Source organism: Acanthaster planci, linkage group LG21, assembly GCF_054643075.1.
Source record: "Acanthaster planci isolate LZ-2023a linkage group LG21, COTS_SCS, whole genome shotgun sequence".
NCBI classification, from domain to species: Eukaryota; Metazoa; Echinodermata; class Asteroidea; order Valvatida; family Acanthasteridae; genus Acanthaster; species Acanthaster planci.
In genome coordinates this window covers 4,056,932-4,075,682 of record NC_141797.1, presented here as the reverse complement: position 1 = coordinate 4,075,682, position 18,751 = coordinate 4,056,932, and the positions used below count along the sequence as shown (strand labels likewise).

General features: G+C 41.1%; 1 protein-coding gene across 2 annotated transcripts in view; it reads left to right on the top strand.

Annotated features, from left to right (window-relative positions):
- The window catches only part of synj1 (synaptojanin 1), a 64,487-nt gene that overhangs the window by 5,492 nt on the left and 40,244 nt on the right, over positions 1–18,751 (top strand). For both annotated transcript variants that reach the window (XM_022239265.2, XM_087131050.1), the window contains exons 2-6: positions 3,806–3,892; positions 5,047–5,320; positions 10,875–11,100; positions 13,968–14,116; positions 16,825–16,921. In XM_022239265.2, coding sequence (XP_022094957.2) covers positions 3,806–3,892; positions 5,047–5,320; positions 10,875–11,100; positions 13,968–14,116; positions 16,825–16,921 — 833 coding nt within the window. The remainder of the gene's footprint in view (positions 1–3,805; positions 3,893–5,046; positions 5,321–10,874; positions 11,101–13,967; positions 14,117–16,824; positions 16,922–18,751) is intronic.

The window sequence follows — 18,751 nt, the reverse complement described above, 5'->3', positions numbered from 1 at the left end:
GTAAGATTAGTGGTGCAATCCTTACCAGGTACGAATCCATGCTGCTGATCAGAGATAGCGGTATGGACATGATCTACAAGCTGAGCACATAAAATTCTCTCAAACACTTTTGAAACAAGTGGTAATAAAGACACAGGTCGGTAATTAGTTACAGTTTTCTTGGTACTAGACTTATGTAAGGGCACAACATTAGCAGCTTTCCAGCTACCTGAAAAAATTCCTTCATTGAGTGATCTTTGAAAAAGGTAAGTCAGTGGATCACAAATTATATGTGCACACTACTTCAAAACTAAACCAGAAAGATTATCAGGACCACAAGCTTTTGAAGGATTAATATTCATGAGTTCACGCTCTGTGACGATGGTATCGATTTGAATGGGTGGCATAGAGTCCAAACTGGCTGGTCGAACATACGGTAAGATGTTGCTATCATCAGATGGCAGGTACATGTATGGCAGGTAAGTACTGTACTTTGAAAACAGTCCATCAGAAGTTATGCTTTGCTGACTGCAGTATCTGCTTGTGTTCCATTCATCTCATTCTCGAGAACCTGAGGCAGTGTGCGTGTACGTGATCGTGTCTTCTCAGGGATGGAATTGGAATGTTTTTTCTTGAAAGCCTTCTCTTTGGTTTTCAAAGCTTGCATGAGTTCTCCATCAAACCATGGTGGAGTAGTACGGCGTGGTCTAACTCTTGGCACCACATCTGTGATGGCAGCCTCAACAGTCGTGAAAGAGTGAAGCCGCTTCATGGCAGTCCGATGTTGCCTCCAGTAAGCACCATGGAACACACTCTAAGGTCCTCAGTAGGTCATTCATATCTGCTTTACGGTAACTGAAGTTCATACAATTTGATTTAACATGATTCATTGACGGTGATATGGTGATGGTAATTCTGAGTGCACTGTGGTCCGAACTGAAAATAACATCTCCCACTTGGCAACTTGTTTCCATCTCGACAGCGCAGAGGGCAAGATCAAGAATGTGGTTACCTCTGGTGGTGTTGAAATTGAGTTGACATACATGTAAGTTGTGGGTGTTCATTACTGCATCCACAAATATCTCATCGATGGGTGTTTTGGGCTCCAGAAAACTGATGGTGACATTCCAATGAATGGGTTGGTCTAGGATTGGTTTCAACATCTCCAGATAAAAGTAGGTTGAATGTTGCATCTGAATTGCCATAATAACTGGTAGGCATACATGTATGCCCAAACCTAGTCCTAGGCAAAGTAGCTGTTCTGTGTACACGTGAATACATGTATCAACTGCAGAAGGTGGCCATTGTGTATTGTGCCCAACATACCACTCATGGCTGACTATGTTGATTGGCAGACAATGGGCAGCATCAGCCACGCCTTGTAGAGCAGCATCCTGTGAATGAAGGCCCTCGGCCATACAGTGGCTGATAAGGGCAATATGGCATGGTGTTTGAACATCCAGTTGAAAATGTTGAAACTCCAAAGCCAAATCTTGCCACGTTCTCCTCATCTGGGCTGATTCTTGAGCAGAAAATGGTCCAGAATTCTCAGTAGACAATTCCCCATTATCATGTACCGGTACATGTAGCTGTATGTTAAGATACATGTACATACATGTACCAGTACTTCAGCACTTTATCCCTAACAGTTCTCAGTCCTCTAACAGGTGAAGGATTGACTGTTAAGGTTAAGGCTTGTGAATGGTACACAAAATCCCCATAGAGTTTTCTTCCATTGCCTTTCTACATGTATGGATTATTCATGACCATCCAAATCCAGTGCTCTCATTGGTTAAAATGTGGCCCCGAAAGTACATGTATATGGTAGGTTCCTCAAATATGGACCATTAGATACATGTAATGTTCAACTTTGGGGTTCATTTTTCCTGAAGTGAACAGCAGTGAATTAATTTCCAATGTTTGATGTAATAAGGGAAGTCATGGCTGATATCTGGTGCATGTACAATGATGACCATGTCAACCTTTCAACTTAATTGGAGTAAATTAATTATAGTCTCGAACGTTAGCAATTTTGAGGGACATGAACTCCCTGTTAAAATCCGAGCAAACAGAATTTACTGAGGAGTGATAATCCCCGAAGTTATTTTACACGGATTTATTTGTGGTGAAAGGTGATAATATTTACACATATTAAAACCATAATCACGAAATTAAAAAGTACCTCGCACAATTAATCGGGTCCCGAAGTCGGCAGTCGCGAATGTCATTCAATTCTGTCATTAGTGTCAAAAAAATCAACTGCAAAAAAAAGCGAGTAAAATCCATATATCGATGTACAACACAAGCTTTAAAAAAGAGTGCAAAAAAGCACCACCAAACCACAATTCTTTTATGACTGGACCGATCACATTTTCTTCAAGTATGTTCCCGAAAACCGCAGTCCAAAATACCGATTGTGGCGATTTGCAGCTTCCATCAATCTCTCGCCGTGACGTTAGAGAAACATTTCGCTGCATCGTGGCCTGTTTGACCTTTGACATAAACCCAGATAGTGCGCCCTCTTTTTTATTCAATATTCATGAACCCCTCCACGGAATGGCAATGCTCCGCGATTTTTCTCTTCAGAACAATTTTTCTCAAAAGAAAATCCGTCATTCTGAATAACGTTCGCAAAAAAATAACTTTCGAGACATAAAATACGATTCATGATGAAAATTTAATGTGCAGAGTTGTTAATTTTATTTTCAGCGGGGTTATCTCCAAAATAACGGGCAAAATAAGAATCGCGCATGGAGTTTTCAAGCACTACATGTGACAGCATTTTTGGCATTCTCGAACGTCATGCAGTTTCTGTCAAAATTTTTGAACGTCATCAAAATTCTGTCAAATATAACGTTTGCAACAAACATAGTGTAATCATTATAAATTTTTGATGCGGCCAAACTTAAGGATAATTTTTGGTGGTCATAATATACAAGACCTGGCAAATATTTTGGTATAGTGAGAGTGATTATAAAATAAGAGAATGAAGAGAGCCAAACTTTTCTTTTCATTTTCCGTCAATTTTGTGCTCTTTTTTTCGTGGTTTATATTTTTTAAAAGTATATCTTAGGTGCTTTAAAATACATCAGTCAAAAAATATACTGAATTCTCCTTGTTGTTTTGAAATCAAGTCCTCTGGTGTAAACACTTTGAAGTAAAACTTTAAATGAATTCAACTCCATTTGATTTGCACTGGTAGCCAACCAAATGTCTACCATAAGTACATATTATGCCTAATTCTCCCCATATAATTATTTTTATAAATCTTAAGGTGCTAATTTGTATTTTACATGATCAAAGTCACTCTTTTAGAAGTTTTGAAAAATGACAGCCGAGGTTGCATTTTGGTCCATTTTATGAAGAATATGCCATATACATGTAAAGTGACCAGCTCTGGTGGTCAGTATGGATCATTCCCGAGTGGGCAGCTTTGGAGTAATAGTTCCTTGACCGTTCGTGAGCGTTAACATATACCGGTACGTGTAGATTTGGACGAGCTGTACTCTGATTATTGTTCCTATGATGAACATCCCATACAATAATATCCAGCCTCGCTAGCAACAGAAAGTATTCATTGTAAATACCTGTATATGGAGATAATGTACATGTAAATACATGTACATAAATCAGTAGTATGTGTGTACAGGTAAATCAATCCAGTGATTCCCTATCATTCTTTTTGGTAACGGCTCCCTACCCTAAGAGAAACCTAACGTTATCTTCCTCAGTGAAGGGGAGAGCAGACTTACATGGACTGTAATAAAAAGCACAAAGTTGCTTTTACGACTCAATTTTATTACGGTGTCTTCTTATTCTTTTCCAGGCCAGGCAGAGACTGAAGCTTTAAAGAGACAGTATCAGAAGTTGGTGGATGGATATGGCTGTCTTGGTGTTCTCAAGCTTAATATTGGTAAGACAGTTGACTGTCAATTTTCAGTGACAGTGGGACTCGATCCAGTGGGACTGGATCACTCAGTATTCCAGTTAAAACCATTCACAATTAAGTTACAGGTACGATATCTTTGCCACTCGATAGGACTTCAAGCTCAGTTTGGAATCTTGAGTCAAACCAAATTTATGCATAAATTACTGTTTATCTTAAAGTACTGTATGTACACATACATGTATTGGTACACACCCTGTTGGGCCTTCGACTGAAAATTCTTGGACACTCGGAAAATGATACACAATTCATGCGGGCTCTTACAGAATATACAGGTACCAGTACATGTAGATTAAAGATGTCATTACAGTACTACTGGTAGCTACCGATAATTAAAGGTGCTCTGCAAATTGCAATAAAGGACTGCCAGAGAAGGGACATTTTGATTTTTGCCATGTTGGTGGGATACAAGTTTGTGCCAAGCTGATTACAAAATTAGGCTACACGTATCTGATTACAAAATTATGGCTACACGTATCTGATTACAAAATTATGGCTACACATATCTGAAACGTCATGACAAAGCTGTGACAGAATTAAATGTTAGATACATGTAAATAGGAAAAACTGAGCACAGTAAATGGTCAACTTGACCTGTGATATGCTACATGCAGCATTGTGAATAACTTGAAGGCACAGACTTGTCTGGTCACAGAATGTCAGACTCAAGGGCAAAAATGACCACAAGGAAGAAAAACACTGACAATACAAAGGCGATTCAAGGCTAAATGTCGTGGACATTTCCTGTACATTACACGCACCTGTACTGTAATATTTAATAATAATTGATGAAGGCCTTTACACAGACATCGTTAGGGCTGGGTCAATTCGAATAATTCACTATTGGACTATTCAGCTTTCAATTCAGTCAACTATCCAAATATTCGGTCATACCGACCAGCACGTTGTTGAGGAACAAACCATGTACATGAACATGTACAAAAGCAGTTGTAATAACGGACATGATTGTACATTATAATCACTACAATAGCTTTTCACATCTACGAGTACCGGTATCTCCAGCCATGATTTTGCAAGATTTAAGACATGTACGTTGTACATGTAATGCAGGTGCAAATGTATCAAATTCTTCTTTCAATGTATAATTTCTGACCTAACAGGGGAGCAGACTATCCTGTACCTAGTCATCGTCACTGGATGTGTCTCTGTCGGCAAGGTTGCATCATCAGAAATCTTCCGCATCACAGCAACATCTTTTATTTCACTGCGCCATGATCCGGGTGATGAGGAACGAATCACTGAAGTCCGAAAGCTTCTGAGTTCTGGCACCTTCTACTTTGTCTGGTCCAGTTCCTCTCAGCAGCCTCAGTTTGACCTGAGTCTGTGTGCTCAGCGCCAGAATCAGGATCACTCAACAGATAACAGATTTTTCTGGTAATTTAAGCTCTATGTTCCTTGTACAGTGCATGGTGCTTAGAACTGCTTTTTTACAATGTATGAATACATACAGTACGTTGCATTTGAAAGTTAACGTTGCGAAAAGGAGTGGGAAAAAATGCAAAAGGAATTCACATTCGCATTTCACATTTTGACCATAACTTTTCCCCCCTGCAAATTTGCAGCAAATCGGATGGGAAAGGGGCAAACGATGTGCGAAAAGCTTGTGAAAATGGTGCAAATTTTTTGCGAACAAGATGCGAAAGGTTCCGAAAATTATGTGGAAACTTGCGAAAACGATAATCATGGTGCAGTGAAATGCTCCACACTGGCCCCACGCACACGACTTTTATACAGTGAAGAGTCCATTATGCAGGCTGTGCTGCGCTTGGGGCCGGTCGGGGCCAACTCACCACGTGAAGTGTGCATGCAACGGGATCGCAAGCACATGCTCACTACGGCGAGCGGCGTCTTCATGGAGCAGTTGTTTTCTTGGATTACCATAAATAAACCCTCATCAATGTCAAAGAATAAATTTTTTAAAAGTTGTCTGGATTTTGAGTAATTCAACGGGAGTCCCCAATGAGTTACGAAGTCACGGAGCATATGAAGTGTGTGTATTACAACAAACTTACCTTGCTCTGCTGTGGCGACATGGATTATTTGCCCACTTTTATTTATTCTTGTGGTGTAGTTTGGCACACAAAATAATCAACATTGAGATGTATTGTGTTTCCGAAAGGTTTCTTTCAATAGAGAAATAAAATCAACTGCTTAAATTGTAGGTTCATCTTCATGTAGCAAATCTCGTCTTTTCGTCGATTGTGTTTGGCATGAGAATGACATATCGGGCCTGTTTTCACTTTGGTTTTCTGGTGACATGTCACTTTGTGTGGTCACATGGTTATTGGGAAAAGTCAGCGATAGGACTGTCTATGAATGGGTATGCAGTGGCAGTCTGGATGTTGCGGTAGGTGTAGATGCAGTTTGTGTGCCACGATGCAGCGTGCACAAGGTGGCAGTTTTTGAAGAGAGTTGGTGATGTTTTTTGGTCGGCACCAGGAAAATGTCGAGATAACGGGATACAAGGCATTTATTCCGAATTTACGGTACGTACATCTGCCGATACAGGTAAACGTAATTCACATGCATGTACATGACGACATGGGGATGCATGTACACGTACATATATATGTACATGTGCACATGTTGAACGTCCATCCAAGTCAGTTTTACACTAGGCTGTGCGGTTATAATGCTTAATTCTGTTATGTCCCTTTGAGAGTGCTGTAATGGGAATCTACTGTAATTCAGCTGTTCAGTGCTGGTCTCCGACCTCCACCATAGCCAGCATTGATTTTGCCTGTTGCATTGTATTTTGCTCATAACCGAAAAACATACTGCCTTGAAATTTTTGTCTTCCTCAAATAATCTTCTGGATGTTCCAGAGAATTAAAGTACTTTTGTCTCAGACTGATTTTCATCCACTTTCCATATTCAGAGATGCGCATGTTTGAAACCACAAAGAACAAAAACTTCCTGATGTCTACATGTCCATGCACAAATACTACTTAAAGAAGGAAGCTTGCAAAATTATTCCCCCACTACCAGAGAAAATCTTTGAAAATCTATTCCCACTTGGGGGGAAATCTGTTACAATATTTTCCCATTTGCGGGAAAATCTGTGAAAATATTTCCCACTTTTGGCACACTTTTTCACAATTTGTGAAATGAAAAGGAATTCCCTGGGAGAGAAAAAAAATTGAAAAATTTTCCCATTTTGGTGTTAACTTTCAATCGCAATGTACTGTACATGTACATGTACGTTGATAAAAAATAAAATATATTTAAATAAATATATATGTACCTGTATGTGACATGTAAGAGATACATGTACCTGTATGTGACATGTAAGAGATACATGTACCTGTATGTGACATGTAAGAGATACATGTACCTGTATGTGACATGTAAGAGATACATGTACCTGTATGTGACATGTAAGAGATACATGTACCTGTATGTGACATGTAAGAGATACATGTACCTGTATGTGACATGTAAGAGATACATGTACCTGTATGTGACATGTAAGAGATACATGTACCTGTATGTGACATGTAAGAGATACATGTACCTGTATGTGACATGTAAGAGATACATGTACCTGTATGTGACATGTAAGAGATACATGTACCTGTATGTGACATGTAAGAGATACATGTATGTGACAGTCCCATGTCATTTTACCCCCTCTCTCCCAGCAGCACTCAGCATTTATGGTTGCATCTTGCTCATTTTTCACTTGTTTTTGACAGTGTTTGAAAATTCTCAGCAATTCACATACAAAAAAGTGGCATTGCTGCAACACCTTTGTGAAAATATGGGGAAATCAGTGCAAAATCATTGGAAAATTATGCAAACGAGTGAAAAATGATGTAAAAATGCCATCCAGAGGCCAAGGTGAGAAGATTCAGTGCGCAAATATCTCTTTTCTGACCAAGAAAGACAATTTTCAAAACTAGAGGCCTTACAGCACAATAAATGAAAATAAAAGTTTAGTGTTTGTTTAAAGTGTTTAATCTGTCAATTTTTCTTTGTAAGAATCAATTATTTGTGGCATTTGCAGCATGGCAAATTGAGTCTCACTTTGTCAAGCTCTACATTTCCTTTCCTTTCATTTATTATATTCTATTCCAGGAGTAAAACCAGAACAACATCCATCAGGAATAAGACTATACATTAAGCAGATAAATGTAACATATTTAAAATTTGAAAAAAGCATTTAGCATTGGGGAACAATGGTAAAAGAAGATGATCGTTAAGGAGTCGTTGTGTGACAAGGCATGGCTTTTTTTGACTGAATGTGAGAACATGTCCCAGATGCTGAATCAAGTGCAATAAGGGTGATTAATCATATGGAGTCCCACCAAGAGGTTACCATAGAGAGACCACTTTTACACAAACATGGCCGACAGCACCCATTGCAGTGTGAAAGTACATTACATTGTACATGTATTTCTTTCAATATATTAAAAACCACTTTGCCACTTGAAAAATCACACTTTTGCCAAATTCATTTAGTTGGTGAACTGATGAATCGTGGCCGTACAAACTGTCTGACATGTAAGGTGGAAAGCTTGCGGTAGCACCATGCAAGGATACGATCTCTTTTGTGAGTCTGTATGGTTCTGAAAAGAACCGTGAGGAACTCAACGTTTCGGACAGTATGCTCTGTCCGTCGTCAGGAGACTGAAAGATGCCGACAGAGAGGGGGCTTATAAGCTGACTGGGAGCACTGGAGTGTGGCGGATCCTTCTGTGTAGTCAGGTGGAAGGAGGATGCAGCTCGTTGATCCACCTGGGTACTGGTGTATGTCAGTTGGTAATGGGCTATGGCAGGGGAAGGTTGCCTGGGTATAGGAGACCAGGGAGGGCTAGGGTATAGAGGACCCATCAGACCGGGGGCGAGCAAGGGCTGCCAGATGTCGCTGATGGAGAAGCGGATGTCTTGAGGCATGATGGAGTGTTTGGAGATTTCCAGGGCTTCTCTAATGCATCTTAGGTACCACTGTTCAATGCTAGCGATGAGGTGGGCTTCTTCCCAGTTGATGGTGTGGTCTTTGGAGTGGGAATACTTGATGATGGCTGACTTCTCATAGTCCTCCTTCCTGCCATGGGCTTTGTGTTCTTTGATCCAGGTAGGGAGGTCCCTACCAGTCTCTCCGCTGTACACTTTGCCACATTGGCAGGGGATCTTGTACACACCTGGTCGGTGGTGTGGATCTTGCCTGTCCTTATGGGAAGTCGGCATCCCGTGGATCTTGAGGGTAGCTGTGTGGAACACCTTGATGTTGTGCTTGCTCAGGATACGTTGGATGTGGTGGGAGGTATGTCCTAGGTAGGGGAGAGTGACAGAACTAGGGCCTTATCTAGTTGGCTTTGGGTATAGAGGACCCTATGGCCGGAAAGGGGACTTGATCTTCAGTCTTGAGTCTTGATCTGCTTGGGCTGGTATCCGTTGCATTGGAGTGCCGTGGAGATGTGTACGTACTCTTGGTCGCAGATGTTGTAGGCTCGGCGGATTAGGGCTCTGTTGACTGATGACTTGATCTTGGGGTGGTGGAAGGAGGCACTGTTGAGGTACCTGTCGGTGTGGGTGGGCTTGCGTTAAACCCTCCGGGCAAGACTGCCATTCTCCCTTCTGGACACCTCAACATCAAGAAACAAAATGCTGCCATTCCTCTCTTGTTTCATGGTGAATTGGATGCTGCTGTGAAGTCCGTTGAGGTGGTCCTAGAAGAGTTGAAGTTGGCCTTCCCATGCTCCCAGATGACGAAGGTGTCATCCACATACCGGAGCCAGATCTTGGGGCGGTGGTCTGCTGTGGTGATGGCAGTCTGCTCAAACTCTTCCGTGAATGTCAGCCAGAACCAGGGATATAGGGAATCCCATGGAGGTTCCAGCTGTTTGTTCACAGAATTTGTCGCGCCACTGGAAGTTGGCAGAATCGACACAGGTGGTGAGGAGGTCTTGAAGCTAGCTGGGGGTGAGGTCGGTGCGGTCCTTGAGGCTGGTGTCGGCTTGGAGTCGGTCCCTCACTATAGTGGTTGCGTCGGAGGTGGGAACGCAGGTGAAGAGCAACATGACATCAAAGCTGACCATGATGTTGCCTGGCTGCAGCCGGAGGTCTTGGATGGTGGACGAGAATTCATCTGAGTTCTTGATGTGATGCTGGGTGTTACCAACTAGAGGGCGAAGGATCTTGGCCAGGTGTCTAGCAGTGTTGTAGGTGGGCCCTCCTCTAGAAGCGACAATGGGGCATAGTGGGGTCTCCGTCTTGTGTATCTTGGGCTGGCTGAAGAATCTTGGGCATCTTGAGTTGGATGGACGTAACTGTCGGCACAGCTGTTCTGTGACGTTCCCAGAGCGGTGGAGGGAGAGAAGCTTCTGTTGTAGCTTCCTCTCAATGGCTGCTGTGGGTTCTCTCCGAAGTTCACGGTAGCTGCCAGAATTGAGAATATCCATGACCTTGTAATCATACTCAACCTGGTCCATGACCACTGTGGCGTTGCCCTTGTCAGCAAGGAGGATGTGGATGGATTTGTCTTGGCGGAGGGACTTGATGGCTGAACGGTCTTCTCTGGTTGCGTTGGGCTTGGGGTTCTTGTGTTTCCGGAGGGCTTGGCTGATGTCGAGGCGGATCTCATTGGCGGTGGTCTTGTCTAGGCGGCGGAGAGTGGGCTCAGTGGCTTGAATGATCTCTTCCTAGGGCAGGGACCAGGGAGTGAGCACAAAGTTCAGGCCTAGGGCAAGAACTTTCTCCTCGCTAGAGGACCACAGTGTTGACCACAGTGTCCTTGGTGTAGGACTCCTTGGACTGAAGGTGGGGCGATACCTAGCATCTCATGGGGTTTGACGTCTGGGGGTGTAGGGATATAGAAGATCCCATAGCCTAGGGTGGACTGCTGCTTTGGGTATTCTTGGGCCTAGTCATCTTCAGGATGGAACACCGGTACTGTATGTAAACTCTTATCTAATGTTTCTTACAGGAATCGAACCCTTCACTTGCATCTCCAGCGATACAACGTCAACTGTGAGGATTGGCTGTTGGTCATCATGTGTGGTGGTGTTGAGATTCGCACAATCTACTGTGGCACACGACAGGCCAAGGCATGCCTGATATCAAGGCTCAGCTGTGAAAGAGCCGGCACGCGATTCAATGTTCGTGGAACCAATGACGATGGACAGGTGGCTAACTTCTGTGAAACTGAACAGGTACATGTACAATATTATAAACAATTTATTATTTTTACCTGTATTATCATTGTCATTCTTAAAAAAATCATTTTCATAGTGCTGCTGCTTTACTCAGTTGTACATTTTTGCACTAAATGTCATCATTGGTACAGTAGCAAGCCTCTGCTGTACCACATTTTATGTAAAATGAGTAGATTTGTTCAGGTTGTTGCAAAGCTAGGTAGTTTAAAACCTCAAAACTAAGTATTGTCATAGATATTAGACTGTGGAGAATCTGTGGTTGTACATTAAGCGTTTCCCAAAGATGATGATGGAGTTGGCCAAAAAATGAAGATAAAATCAAAAGCATGTACTGGTACCATTCCAGCCATCTACAGTAGTTCTAAATATGTACTCTCACAATACATTGCTCCTCATTGCAATTGTTCTTATACTAATCTTGCATTCTGTAGCCAAGTGTAGGTACCGGGTACCTGTAGAACAGTGTGAAAGGGGGTAATTCCATAAACTTCTGGACTTTCCATTTCATTTTCTTGGACTTGTAGCTTACATTTGTTTACTTCATTTATTTATTTGCTGTCTTATTTTACAGGGTGGCTTCATCAGTTTTAAAACTGCTTTCCATGAAGACCCTGTTTCAATTTACATGATTTCAAATAAACATACATATGAAGAGTTAATAAAGCTTAAATTAAAAGTATCAAAGCAGCAATACAGTCAAGTCTGTGAAACTATGTGCAAAATAATAGGTCATCCTAGAAGCAGAAACAAATCCAACGAAAATGAGAGCAGCGATCAGAAACATAACATTTCGAAAACCAAGTTCTAAATAAAAAATTTGCCGAAGTTACTCAGAGTGAGTTGCTTACAGTACATGTGTGCCCCACTAACAAAGCGAAAGGGGCGTTCTGCTTTAATTTGCCCTTCCTTGAGAGTGTGCTTAGACATGGCATACATACACTGTAGTGTAGACTTCGCAACAGAAGTCCACATAATGTAAGGTGAGAAGACATTGTGAAGACTCATACCTGTACATTCACTTCAGAGGCATTTTGAGGTCAAAGTGAAGAGAAGTAGTCCAGAAAATCATCAAAATCCTAGCTACATGTACATGTAGAAGTGATCATACCGGTACATGTACATGTAGAAGTGATCATACCAGTACATGTACATGTAGAAGTGATCATACCAGTACATGTACATGTAGAAGTGATCATACCGGTACATGTACATGTAGAAGTGATCATACCAGTACATGTACATGTAGAAGTGATCATACCAGTACATGTACATGTAGAAGTGATCATACCGGTACATGTACATGTAGAAGTGATCATACCGGTACATGTACATGTAGAAGTGATCATACCGGTACATGTACATGTAGAAGTGATCATACCGGTACATGTACATGTAGAAGTGATCATACCAGTACATGTACATGTAGAAGTGATCATACCGGTACATGTACATGTAGAAGTGATCATACCGGTACATGTACATGTAGAAGTGATCATACCGGTACATGTACATGTAGAAGTGATCATACCGGTACATGTACATGTAGAAGTGATCATACCGGTACATGTACATGTAGAAGTGATCATACCGGTACATGTACATGTAGAAGTGATCATACCGGTACATGTACATGTAGAAGTGATCATACCGGTACATGTACATGTAGAAGTGATCATACCGGTACATGTACATGTAGAAGTGATCATACCGGTACATGTACATGTAGAAGTGATCATACCGGTACATGTACATGTAGAAGTGATCATACCGGTACATGTACATGTAGAAGTGATCATACCGGTACATGTACATGTAGAAGTGATCATACCGGTACATGTACATGTAGAAGTGATCATACCGGTACATGTACATGTAGAAGTGATCATACCGGTACATGTACATGTAGAAGTGATCATACCAGTACATGTACATGTAGAAGTGATCATACCGGTACATGTACATGTAGAAGTGATCATACCGGTACATGTACATGTAGAAGTGATCATACCGGTACATGTACATGTAGAAGTGATCATACCGGTACATGTACATGTAGAAGTGATCATACCGGTACATGTACATGTAGAAGTGATCATACCGGTACATGTACATGTAGAAGTGATCATACCGGTACATGTACATGTAGAAGTGATCATACCGGTACATGTACATGTAGAAGTGATCATACCAGTACATGTACATGTAGAAGTGATCATACCGGTACATGTACATGTAGAAGTGATCATACCGGTACATGTACATGTAGAAGTGATCATACCGGTACATGTACATGTAGAAGTGATCATACCGGTACATGTACATGTAGAAGTGATCATACCGGTACATGTACATGTAGAAGTGATCATACCAGTACATGTACATGTAGAAGTGATCATACCGGTACATGTACATGTAGAAGTGATAGGTCATTTACTCTGTAAAAGTAACACACACCTCTGTATTCAACCTTGCAAGATGTATAATTTTGAATCCACATGCATGGAAAAAGTTGTTTAATTTTACGGAACCCACGTAACAATGGACACCGTCACAAATTGTGCCCCAACCTCATGGAATGATCAAATTGCATTTAGTGCAGAAAGTTGAATGGTTGAGTCAAAATTGAAATCTTGTTTGTGATCACATTCAAAGTTCTGGGTTTGGGCATTGGTTTGGTGGGGCATTCTTGTTTTCTTTTAAACACTGTTTAATTACACCTGTATGGCTTTGATGCCAAGGTGGTCACGGAATTAGTGAGATTGACTAGTAAGGGCAAGCCCTGTTTGACAGTCTTCATTTTGTGATTATCGGATGACAGTTTTGGCTCACATACAGTAATTTCGTGCACATGTATGTTTCAACAGGTGATCTTCTTAGATGATGTGAACATCTCTTCATTTGTTCAGACTCGGGGGTCTGTGCCATTGTTCTGGGAACAGCCTGGGTTACAGGTTGGCTCACATCGCGTTAGAATGGCCAGGGGTTATGAGGCTTCGGCACCGGCCTTTGATAGGTAACATTTTCCTGGTTGCTGTATTTACTGCCACCCACCTTTATTAAACACAGTAATTTTCAAAATTTACATGTAAGCTGTGACTTCCTCATGTACATGCACATTGATTCTCGTGCTGAAAAATGTCTTTGTGGCTTATACTGCACAACCTCTGAAGGAAAAATTCAGTTACAAAAGCCACTCCCGACCAGGAGTACAGCGTACAGGTGGTGCAGTTTTCCTTGGTTGCTGTTTACGTTTACATCTGATATTTGCAACCAGAAAGAATAAAGGAAAAGTTGAGTTGTCCAGACTCCGAGTTAACGGAAGTCACTGAGTCGTGGAGTCGCAATACAGACACATGGAACTGTACTTGCTCTGTTGTGGTAATATTTTAGTGATTATTTTCCCGCTTTTTATTCATTTTCATGGTGTCTTTCTTGCACACAATTGTTTTACTGGGGTTTATAAATTGTTGTTACCCAAAGGTTTCTTTTTACTGATAAATAAAAATCAACGACTTAAATGGTATCCCTTCGTGTAGCAAATCTTTCGTCTTTTCACTGATCATGTTCAGCGTGACATGCCACAGAATTTTGAGTTCGTTTTCACTTGAGTTTCCTGATGACATCACTTCCTGTGGTCACGCAGTTATCAGAAGGAGTCAGCGATTGGATAGTCTTGGTTTCAAGACGTTAGTGCTTGATAGCGGACACCGTGCATAGTGTGCCCCCTAACGACTCATAATTAGACTGTGCGCCAGCTCGCACTAATGTCTTGGGAATCTTGCAGCAGTGTTTTAACTTGTTCTTTATTTTTCCCTTGGCTTTCCAAGGGAACCAATTAGCACTCGCTAAATTGCGTGCATAATAAATTTCGATGACCTGATACACCATTTTAAGGTCACATGCATCATGGCTGTCTACAGTCCCGTCAACATAGACACAACACAGACGTTTGTATGGAGTTAGCAAGGAGTAGGCCTAGGTCATGACAGAGGATGCTGTTCTTGGTGACCCATAATCATGTACAATCAGTATGCCCTCCCCAGCTAACTAAAGCATCCTTGGAGACCGTGTAGACCTTCACCTTCAAGAACGGAGTACCCGGACGGCAAGTTGGTTGTCGTTTTTCTTGCTGCACGTGCAGGTTTAGGTGTCGCTTGTGTGAGTAATTTGGCCTCATCAGGCCCAGCATGCTCATTGTGAGTTGCAAAAAAAGGAGAATGTATTTCTTGTGTGGTGTCAGACATGGACAACAATTTTGTTTTCCCAATTTTTCTGCCACAGATATCGCAAACATGATGCGATGCAGCACAACTGTAGTCCCCAACGATATCTTTTAGAATAGTGGCAATTTCATGTCTAGTAGGGAGTGAAAAATATATCTCGCATGTCACTTATCCCTTCCCACAAACCAGACACTATCGATAGGGTACTTGCTCGCGTGAAGCCGCCATGTTGTTTGAACTTCGAAATACATGTACATAATTATAATACCAAGGCTATAAATATTGGAAACGATCGGTCATTTGCATACAACTGCCGCACCCCCATTCCTGCGAGATTCCCAAGATGTTAGTAAAAAACTAGTTGTGCGAGGGCGCTCTTCAACAGAAATAAAACAACTATTGATCACTGACGTCTTGGGCCAAGACTTGCGATTGGACTTGCCATGGAGTGCAGCAGGCATGCCACACATGTAGTTCCAATACATGTGCTTTATGACTTGAACCAAGGTCTCATAGCAGTCCTTTACCTTCTACATTTGAAGCGATTTGGCGGTGTTTTTTGATCAGTTTTACAAAATCTTTGAGATAACCGAATGTAGTGTTGCGGACATTTAGAGTTACAGAGGTACTTTTGCACATAAAAGCCTATTCTTTTGGTGAGAATAAGTTGGCCTATGAGATAAAATGGTATGTTGACTTACCAGTAACTGACTCCGAGTTGCCAAGATTATAATTTACATCTCCGTCCACATAACTTTTGCTGACCACTTGTAAAGAAGGGCGAGCTGCTGCACAGCCTACAGGACAGTCATCCAACCCGCAAAAATTTTCGAAATTGTTTGCACATTGCTTACACGTATATTTATTAGGATTGCACATGTAGTGGAATTATCAATGTACTGCACTGGCTCTCCAGCATGCAGGATGATGGCATTAGTTTTTGGATCAGCAGTGCAGCAGTACAGCTTATACGCCAGTGCGGCTTATACTTGGACTTTAAATATGCCAAGTTTTGCATCCTGCAACTTCCGGTATATACCGCGCAGCTTCTATTTCGAAAGTTACAGTAATATTACACATGTACAAGTACAAATTACATTTAGGATTCACACTCATTCTCATTGTAAATTTTGCTCAGTTCATCCATAGCTTGGCACGTATGCTGATTGCACAAGAGTGTATTTAGGGTTTTTTTGTCAATTTCTGGGGCTGAGTGGATTGCAAAACGTTTCATAGACTTTAATCAGAAGTCCTCTTTTCATACATGTACATGTAGGTCATCCTAAAAATAGTCGGAAATTGAAAATGACTTCCAGTTTCTATAGACTTGCTTTTTACATGTATATCACACTGTGGTCAAAGCTAAGCAAGTTAAAAGCAATTAGACTTACATGTAGCTTTTGAAACAATAATTAGTCAGATTTTTCCCTGTTTAAAATTCCATACATTAGTGAATAATGTACAGTAGACAAAGGATTGTTGGCATTTTTTTTATTAGGCACATATCCATGATCAAGACTCAGTATGGCGATCAAGTCATTGTCAATCTTCTTGGGAGCAAAGAAGGGGAGGACCTACTTAGCAAGGCATTCCAGGTAAGGCTTCTGCCATAATAGGAATTGTTGTCTATGATGACCACTGTTCATCACGGTGCGTTAAGCCAAAATAAAAGTGTTTATTGTTGTCCAACAAGGAGGCAGATTTTTTCTCTGGGCTGACAGCACTTGGTGTAATCTTTTTATGTCGGTTTTTTCCCCATGTAATATTTTAAAGAGGTAAGGAAAACAAAACCTTTCCCCAATTATAACAAACCCCACTTGTGGTCTTAAAAAAAAGGTCTAAACATCGGCTTCTGAATCCCTTTTTTGGCCAATATTAGAAACATTATCTATAAATGATACAACGGTATGCTAGTGACCCCAAAACGTCATATGGGAGATATGGTCGTAAACAGTGTGTGTCATAGTAGAGGCATGCTCAAAATGCAATGTTCTTGCACGGTTCTTGTCCACTAAGTTGATTGTTCCATATGTCAAGTTTAAGTGCATGATTTGTTGTGTTTTTGTCATAGAATAAAACATACATGTACCCTGGTCTTGTGCAGTTTTGTAGCGGTAGTTTCAGACAGAAATCTTGTACTCTGAGACTTTGTCTCAATGTTTCCGTACAATACCGCATTGAATTGATCGTTCACAGACAGCACATTAAGGGTAGATTTTGCATCTTGAACACACATCTGCCGATGATAATGTGCTGTGCTGCTGGACAAGGGCCATGTTTGGGACCACCATAGCAGCCCTGCAACACTGCCAGGTTCCGTGCATCGACGAGTTAATGGATACTTTCATAGGAATTGAATCCACTCACTTTCATTAGAAAAATCCTACATCTCTTTTTCTTCGGCACTTTGAAAATTGGATGAAATTTCAGGCTATTCATGGTGAAAGAGAGCAATAGTTCGAAAGGCTTGCGGTAGCACCATGCGAAGGAATCTATCTCTTATGAGTACCAGTATGTGTGGTTCTGAAACAAACTGGGAGTATACTTAATGTTTTGGAATTCAGAACCACACATACTCATAAGAGATATATTCCTTCACATGGTGCTATCGTACTGCATGCCTTTCCACCCACTTTGAAAATTGTAGACTTGGCAATAAACAAGCCTGCACGTGAGTTGCTGTCTTTTCTAGAAGTTTCAAGTGTGTGCACACATTACAAGGTAGCCCGCGATTCAGCCCATAATTCCAGCCTGGGTACTGCAATGAAGGGGGCCCGCATTATTCTATGAATAGTCTGGTGCCACTGTACGTGTGAACAAGAGTGCACTCTCACATGTATGCCACGAAAAATGTGTTAGTCTTCGCCTCCAATGTCTCGTACTCCTTCATTTCAGAATAAATCTCGCAATTATTTTGACCAGCTACATGTACATTTAAGAGTAAGATTTTAGGCTTATACATCTTAAATATTAATGTATGGTAGTGGTATTTTGCATTTTTAAAACTTGTTTTAATGCATTTGGGCCACAACAATGCCAGTTTACATGTATCTTCATGTATGCCTGTTGTGCTTTTATGCCAAATGACATCATCAACCCAACATGAACACAGAATGTGACGTTGTTTCCGAAATTTTCGTTGAAAAACATTGCCTCTTATTTCTCTCGTGTTGATTTTCAGAAGATACATCCATTGTACATGTACGTGTATACTGGTTTTTGGGTGGCCAATCTACCTCTAAAAGCCTAAATGTTGAAATATTTGAAGCCTTTTCCTTAGCACTTTAATATTATGACGTCTGGTAAAACGTTGTGTAAAATGAAAGTAACTGATGTTACATCGTTTGTGAAATCAAAACCAATCCAGGGGTTTTAAGCACTGATTTAATGTGTCAGGTATGGGATACATGAAGAGGATGCACATA